General features: G+C 31.3%; 1 protein-coding gene across 1 annotated transcript; it reads right to left on the reverse strand.

The window, feature by feature from the left end:
* Positions 1-3,011: 3,011 nt before the first annotated feature.
* On the reverse strand, positions 3,012-7,510 carry LOC107473340 (aspartate--tRNA ligase 2, cytoplasmic). The gene is given in 11 exon segments (XM_052257729.1): positions 3,012-3,382; positions 4,383-4,497; positions 4,792-4,907; positions 5,198-5,277; positions 5,942-5,995; positions 6,186-6,296; positions 6,389-6,552; positions 6,555-6,678; positions 6,877-6,939; positions 7,045-7,155; positions 7,505-7,510. Coding segments are annotated over 11 exon segments (1,071 nt in total). The 3' UTR covers positions 3,012-3,255.
* Positions 7,511-9,032: the final 1,522 nt, after the last annotated feature.

Raw genomic sequence — 9,032 nt, forward strand, 5'->3', positions numbered from 1 at the left:
TTTATAATTTAACATTTTAAAAAAAAATTTATAGTAATTTTAATTTTAATAAAATATGATATAAATAAGGTAACATTAATATTAAAATGAAAAAAATACTTATCTAATAAATTTAAAAAGTGAATGATATATTAACAAAAAATAAATTAATTTCTTAAAAACGATAAAAAAGCGGCTGAACAGGCACGTTAGTGCCTGTTGAGCCGCTAGTATACATAAAATATATATATAACACAATTTTTTATCATTTTGTTTATATTCAATATTATAATTTTATTTCACACAAAACAAAATTTATTTAAATTTTAATATTATATATATATATAACACAATTTTTTTTATCATTGTGTTTATATTTAATATTATATTTTATTTCACACAAAACAAAATTTATTTAAATTTTAATATTATATACATAATATATATTTAATATTTTTTTAAGATTCTAATATATCTTTTTTTTCTGGATTTAGTACATGAATTTTTAACTTATTTTTTATGTATTATTTATTTAATTCTAAAGTCCAATAACTTTTTTTTGTACAGACATGTTGTTTTTAATATTTATGTACTATTTTTTATTTTGAATTTCATCCCAATATCTGAGATTTACACACAAAAAAATCTAAAATTTGTAAAAAAATGATTAACCTGATTAACAGGTTGCCTTTTTAAATCTAGACCATTCAAATAAAATATAATAAATGAAGAGTTTAGATTTAATAAATTCACAAGGTGTGCAGCACTCCATACTTAGCAAGGAGCGTTTAAGGATGAGCCGAAAAAAGCCGCCTAACAAGTTATAAATAAAATGAATTATTATAATCGACAGTATAAATCTATCTTATTAATTAATTGAGAAGTTAATTATATAGGAAAACGGACATTCTTAAAATGGATGGGAATAAAAAATTTATATTAGTTAATAAGTGTCTTATCAAGTATTCCTAAAATATTTATTAAAGTGTTAAATATTAAAAAAATTGTATTAAGGAATATTATTAGGCAACTACTCCCATGAAAATGCCAAAAATATCTTCTTATGATGATCCTTGTTTAAAAAGTGTAACTTATTTATTTAGCAATACTTTAAATAAAGATAACACTTTTACTTCAAATAAAATTAAGCCCTACAATCTATCATCCAATGGTCAAAATGATGTATCTTCACATGAAGATAATCATTAAATCTTCATTGGAGTAGATACCATATTATTATACTCTTAACTTACACTCTTTATTAAATCAATATCAATATGTCACATAATTCTTTTAATAAAATATTGTAGAAAAAAATTGTATAATTAAAACTAATATTTTAAAAATATTTTATAAAAACATTTGTATTTAAATAACTTATGAAAAGATAAAATTAAAATTAGTGTATTCAAATATATAATGAGAATTTTAAATTTATAAAAAAAATGAGAAAAAACTGATGAAGGAATTAATTTGGTGCACGACATTCAGTTTCAGGGACTAAAATGAGTCATTAGATGCAAAGTAAGGGACCAATTTGGTGCACATGTAACGATGACATAGTGGATGACACGTGGACAAATACCATTGCGACACGTGGCATAGTCTGACACATGGCAAAATAGCATTGTGACACGTGGCATACCCATCCACGTCGGCGTGCCATGTGACGTTGACCAACACATCATCATACCGTTACACGTGGCCAAACCATGAGGTGACACGTGTCACCAAAAACCCACGTCATCAAGTCATGTCAGCGCGCCATTAACGAAAAATGGGCCAGGGACCACTATGGTGCGATTTTTCCAATCTCAAGGACGTAATTGGTGCAATTGAAATTTCAGGAACAATTTTGGTGCACGGCGTCAATCTCGGGGACCATTATGGGGGTTTAGTCTGATTTAGGGTTAATAGATTGGATTTTTTATTTTAATATTGAAAAGTGAAGAGTGCAATCACAATACACAAAATACGAATTACGCTGATAATACGCCATCTGTATCAGTCTGTATATTCTAATTTAATATTAAAATAATATAATACGTAATTTATGTATTGTCTTTATCAATAAAAAAAAAATTATCTAACAATCTATTCTCTACAAATTCTACAGCCCTTCAAAATTTTGCAAAACATCGTAACTTCCAATATTAAAAGATTACACCAATTTTTATCTAATATAAAAAAAATGAACCTTGAATACATCTTTTATTCTTCTTCGAATTTTTATAGTTTTATTTTGTGAGATTATCAAATATTTTTGTTATGAAACTTCATATGTTAGTTTTATATTTTATTTTGTTGTTTATTTTCCAACGCTAACAAGAATGAATAATAGAAAAAGCACAAATTTTCAGTTTTTACTTTTTAGAATTTGAAAGAATGCATTGTAGTTTCAAGTTTATATTTAATGAACAAACAAATAAATCCATTATTGCGCTATCATAGGTAGTCCAGCCGAAAATAAAAATAAAAAGATAGTGTTCTTGAACCAGCCCCAACCAATCAAATATTCTGCGTCAAAGTCTCTTACAGGTAAGAGGTAACTAACCACTCCTTTTTGGAGCTTGGAATTATTGTCCTCTGTCTAAGGTTTAGTGTTAGGGAGTATAGTGCAATGTCATCTGCAACGTTTGGTCTGCGACTTGGCGTTGATTGCCGTGGTGGTATCAGTGTATTAGAGGTGCATCTTGCATGGGTGATGCCAACAGCGTCCTTTATTTTTACCTATTATTTTCTTGGTCATGTTTCCAGTTTCCACTATTGCGTAGAAATTCATTACTCATCAAATGAACATGACACAATTTGGTACCCTACGGGGAGGCATTCATATTACATCTTGCCTCAAACTTCGGTTAAAGAAAACTCAAAACGCATCATCCTAATCCTACTACCACTAGTGAATAAAATGCAGAGTGCAAAACACTACCTTATGCAATCAAACACCATTCTATCATTCTAAACTCATCGCAGTGTTTTTACTAAAACAGACAAATAAATATCAATGGAATATTTGAACATCCTGAGTGAGAGTGCATCCAGATCCATTTTTCATTAAATGATTGCTGGTTACCGAGTAAAGGAAACTTTGAACATTCTAAGGGTGCATTCAACAAACAAAGTGGCAGCTACATTAAGTCCACCAAAATTAGTATGCTTTGTAAGGTGCTCTACACCAGCTCCAACACTGCTAGTTCAAAGGAAATGAGATTCTTGCGATAAGGAAATATGTACAATGCGATTTTCAACACTCCAGTTGTTTGGGTATAACTATCATGGTGCAATCCTAAGGGGGTCACGAGGATAAAGTGATGCCTTGCGGATGTTATTCAGGCCACAGAAGAGCATTACTACACGCTCCAAACCAACTCCAAAGCCACCGTGTGTTGGTGCACCATATCTGAATCATCAACAAAGCAATTAGATTTTGATATCAGGTAATCTAATTTGTTGAAAATATAAATCATTCCCTCTGATAAATAGTAACGGTTGGTTAGGCGGTTGTAAATTCCAAAAATCAATGCATTTAAAAGTAATTCGACATTTTAGCCAACTATGTCTATGTCAAGCTTGTTGCAAAAGTTACATAACCGGCTCCAAGTCCCAATAAAAGAAGAGGATTGTATTAGGTTTCTGACTGCCAATACAAAACTTTGTTGAATCTGTGTGACATGGATCAAACTGTTATTATTGCCCTATAAATATCTGACAAAATAGCCCTCTCATTTTGTGAATAGTTTTTCAGGTACCATGAAATAATTATCAATTGTTAAGGAACCGTTTCCTCAACAAAAGATAGTGATTTCTGTCTAGGTGGAAACAATATTTCAGGTACCATGAAATAATTACCAATTTTTAAGAGACCATTTTGTCACAAACTAATATTTCAAGGGTTAAAATAATGGTTTACTCATTTGGACAGAAATTATGGGCTTGTTTGGGTGAGTTTCTAAGAAAAGATCTTTTTTTGAGTTATCTTTTTTTAAAAGATCTTATAGAGAAGTAAAAGTAATTTTATGTTTGGATATCTCATATAAAAAGGTCTTTTTATCTATCAATTATGTTTGGGTATAACAATATAAAAGTACTTTTTTGTTTATTTATTACATGAAAAACATCTTTTTTTTAAGGAAAAAAGATCTTTTAAAAAAAGATGTAAATTACAGCTTCTCAAAAAAGATCTTTTTTTTATTTTACTAGTGCTTTTACTTTTACTACTAGAAATTTGCCAAACATGTTAAAAAACAAAAAAAGATCTTTTTTCATTGAAAAAATATATTTTTTTAACAAAATAATGGCGCCCAAACATGCACTATGTCAGCTATATTGATTTTTAGAAGTAACAATTTTATTAAAATGATATTTACTGGTGGATGGAAGCAAGAGGCCATGGAGAATACCTGAAAGAATAGATGTATGTAGATATCGTCTTGACATCAATGCCACAAGACTCGGCCTGTCTTTCCAACATTTCTGCATTGTGGACACACTGAGCTCCTGAAATGATCTCCTCGCCTAAGGGGCAAGCAACACACAACTTTGAATAAAAACCAGTGACAAACTATATCTATGAAAAAAACAATGATGGCTATATGAAATACTTGCATGCTCCAAGACAACTATATCCATTTATTTTCATTTATAATGTTTAAAGACTATATAAAATATCAAGAATAAGAGGCTATTAATGTTTTTAGAACACATTAAGGAGTTTACAAGTGTTCTCTTACCGATACAGTATAGATGAAAAATTCAATGAAATAAATTTCTTGTACCAATGAATGTATAACAAAATCTCTTAATTCTTACCTCTAATAAAGACATCAAATGAATTGGAGTATTGTGGATTATCATAGCAAGGCATTGTGTAAAATGGCCTTACAGCCAAGGGGTACCGGTAAAGGATATAGAACTCTGTGCCATACCTATAAACAAAAGGTCAATTCTATGGTATCTATGAGTTTTTGTCTAAATGTTGCCTAACTTATTTTTTGTAGTAAGTTTTGATTTTTTTAAAATTATTTATTTTTATATCTTTTAAATAAAATAATAACTTTTAACTCTTTTTAGTAAATAGGCACCATATTATAGGCACCATAATATTCACCTAAACAAAAATTACACAACAAGTTAATCCAAAATAATAGGTCATTAAAAAGTGAATAAAATATTTACACTGCTTTGTTGCGTTTGCGTGTGTGTGAGAGAGAATTACTTCTCTAAAACTAGCTGCCCCAACTTCCTTTCAGCTTCAGTATTCAAGTCACCAAAAGGTTCAATCTCTACTCCAGCATCCTGTGAAGCAAAATTATTAGCACATGCAAAACATACCATTTTTTAATATTCTTATTAGTGAAGATAAACAAAATTCTGAGTGTTGAGGTAAATGATTCAACAGTTGCAAAGAAAACCGAGAACCATCTATAAGAGGAAAAATAGAGAGGAAGCCTCAGCATCAATGAAGCACCCCTTAGAACAGAACACAGGGAACCTAATTAGGCATCAAGACTATAATTTCATCCTTTTTGGGACTATAAACCCATTTTAACTTGCAAGCACACAAGATTAGGATACGGACTGAGAATGAGGTCTTGACATAAATTTTCCTCAACCCCAATTCTTTTCCAATTAACAATAGGGACTCCATGACATTTTCTAATAAACCTTTGACTATTGTGAATCATGTTTACGATGACTTTTTGGTTGAAATTAGAAATTAGAAACTAGAACAGCATAACTTTTTTTCATAATGCAATAGCATCGGGCCATCGGCTGATCCACGTAGCCGGCCTAAACTAGTGGGCCAAGGCTTTGTTATCACTGTTCTTATATAATCCCTCCATGGGTACGGAGCATATGTCTTATTAAGAAAGAAGAAAGTCCCCCATTCAAAAAAAAAAAAGAAAAAAAATTTGTTCATGATTTGTGAATTAGATACTAAGGAAAATTTTAAGCTTACCTTGAGCATCTGAACCCCTTCTTCATATGTAAGCCGCAGAGTCTGACGAAGATACTGCATTATTAACCGGGATATATCAGATCATGAATAAGATCATATAAGCCTTTAAGCATTGCATTCTTATAATCACATTTTTCAACTGGTAGTTCATGGCACAAGAACTACAACATAGCATAATTAACAATATTTACTAGAAGGTTTGATATATATAAAAAATACATTTTTTTTAAAAGAAGATGCTTACCTTTAAAGGTTCAAATGGGTACTGGTGTGCCACAGCTTCAAGATCCTTCTTACAATTCTGGTTCAAGCTATCAAATATTGAGACAAACAACCTATCAACTATATCCATAACCTGCTCAAAAACTCAATATCAGTAAAACAGGTTATGTACCACAATAATTTCAAAACCATACCAAGAAATATATGCCTAAAAGTGAAATATACCTCATTATAATGCTTCTTAATCTCCATTTCAACATCAAGACCAGTAAACTCACACAGATGTCTGTGTGTGAAGGAATCTTCACCCCTAAACACAGGACCAATCTCAAAAACACGGCCAAAATCAGCACATATTGCCATTTGCTTGTGAAGCTGTGGTGATTGGGAAGGCAAGCAGGTTGCCCTTTATAGTCCAGTCTGAAAACAGCAGCTCCACCCTCACTTGACCCAGCAATCAATTTTGGAGCGTGGATTTGATGAAAGCCTTCAGATAATAAGAATTGTCTGAATGCCTACCCAACAATACAATGAAAAATAATGTGACCATTCAACTTGGCATCATGGGAAAAATATATTTTGTAAATGACTTAGTATACATTTATTGCAGTAACTTTAGAATTTAAAACAACCAGGATGTCAACAACATGCAAATCAGGAATGAACACAAATAAGTAAACTCTTCAGAGGAAAATTCAAATGAAATGCTTTACATTTTCAACTTGAGACTAAATGGAGAAAATTCCTTGATTAACACGAACAAGTTGTTCACCAGCCTGCATTCATTAACAGAACTAGTTAACCAATGGATGAAACAAATCACCCTAACAAAGAAGGAGTCAAACAGGTTGACAAAGACCCAACACCTCCAATCAATGTACCTGAAGTGCCTTCTCAATTTCAGCTTCACTTCGAGCAGCATCCTCGAGATTAATTGGTAGAGTTGGAAGGGCCCTGCTAACACAATACAACTTCCTCACTTGAATCTCTACCTAAACAAACCAAATAAGCTATAGATCCTCAACAAAAATGTTCAATTACTTGAAAAAAAATGAACTACAAATATACAAGTTAAGGAGAATAAGAGGAAGCCTTAGAGGCCATTCTACCGTTCACTAGTACAACCTTCACCAGCTGGCCACACATATTAGTATCTTAAACCGGCCTTTGGACAATTTGCTTGCAAGGGTAAATGTAATTGTCAAAGGTGTTTAAAATAGTCGGTTGATAACCAAAAAAAAGGTGTTGTAAATAGCTTCTCCGACATGAATGTGAGGCAAGTGTTAAACCCTCAGCAATACAGTGACTTCCTATTTATTATCAAAGCAAGCGATATCTTACCTGCATTAATGTATAAATCATCTTGGTTGTGGGCTACAATTAGCTAGTCCTATCATTGTAATCAAGCAATTTTACTATGTCTATCATCAAAATCACGCCTTCCCTTTTCCATTCTATATTATAAACCTTACAAATATTTCTAAACCCAAAACCACTATGCAACCAAATTCAACATAGTAGTTGTTAAGATTTCAAACTCTTAACTTCCGGAAAGAGAAAAGCTATTGTTAAACCCTACTAAATAGATTGCTACTGTCTCCCTTCATTTCTAAGTTTATTGATTTATTTTTAATCAAATTTATTGAATTAAAAAATAGATCAAAAAATTATGAAATTGAAATTTATGGACAAATTCAAATTCAAATATAGTTATCAATTTTTCAATAAAAAATAAACTTTTTTTCTTTATGACTAAGTGTCATCGTAATTTTTCGACATAAAATTTATTAAGACCCAAATTTTATTTGGTATAGACCTAATTTTAGTACGATCCGAATATCGTATAATTTTATTGGGTCTAAAGCCGGATAAAAATTTTAAAAATAGGCTAAGTTATTATTTAGGATTAGGTTCGAGCCAATACGAACCCGACTTCACCGACGTCATGTGCATCCTTAGATTTTAGTAAAAAATTGAGGGTAGAGTTAGAGAAATTACTCTTTGATTTGTTATTTTAAAAATGTTTCTTTTTCTATTTGTAATATTCTTCTGTAAAATTATGAAATTAGAAAAATAATTTAATTTTATTTGTGAGTTAGAGTAGAAATGAATTGAGTTGAATTGAGCTTTAGTTTTTTTTTTTTTTTTTCCATAGTATCCCCCAACCTGACAGGTTAAGGACTAATCCGTCGCAGATCTGAGCTCCATTTAAGGGTCTGTCGCTGGCCAACGAATTGCTGCATGCATAAGACGAGATTCGAACCCCCGACACTTGCTTAAGCGGACAAGTGAGCTTTAGTTTTGCCAAATCTGACTTATATAGTAAACAGATAGCCTAAATTTAGGCTTATTACTTCTACTCGAGTTCGGCCTGTTCAAAGTTTGACAAGCCCACGAGTCTATTTGAAAAGTCTATTTCGTTAATTATAATTCAAAACAATAAATTTAAAAATTTTAAATTGACATTATGCATTCTAAATTTATAACCAGTCTTGCTAAATAGCCAAGTCTTTTTAGCAACCAAGTCCAATCACGTTGTCCCAAATCCTATAAAAACCACTATCATTACACGCAGCGTATACACACACGTGCTTCACTAACGCAAATATATTTATCTTCGTCTTCGCATCCCTTCTTCTTCTTCGCTTTTTCCCTTTATCTTCTTCGCATTCCTCCTTCTTCTTCGTCACGTTCCTTCTTCTTCTTCGCATGTTTTCTCTCCATCGTCGTTCTTTTATTGTTGCTGTTGTTACTGCGTTTTTTCTTTTCCTCCTTTTCTTCCTAATAATTTTGCAGCATTGATTTTTTTTTAATTCCTCTTAAGATAGTGAAACAAGAATAATTATGAGAAAATGAAATAAGAAGAAGA

This window comes from Arachis duranensis, chromosome 2 (genome assembly GCF_000817695.3).
Source record: "Arachis duranensis cultivar V14167 chromosome 2, aradu.V14167.gnm2.J7QH, whole genome shotgun sequence".
Classification (NCBI taxonomy): Eukaryota; Viridiplantae; Streptophyta; class Magnoliopsida; order Fabales; family Fabaceae; genus Arachis; species Arachis duranensis.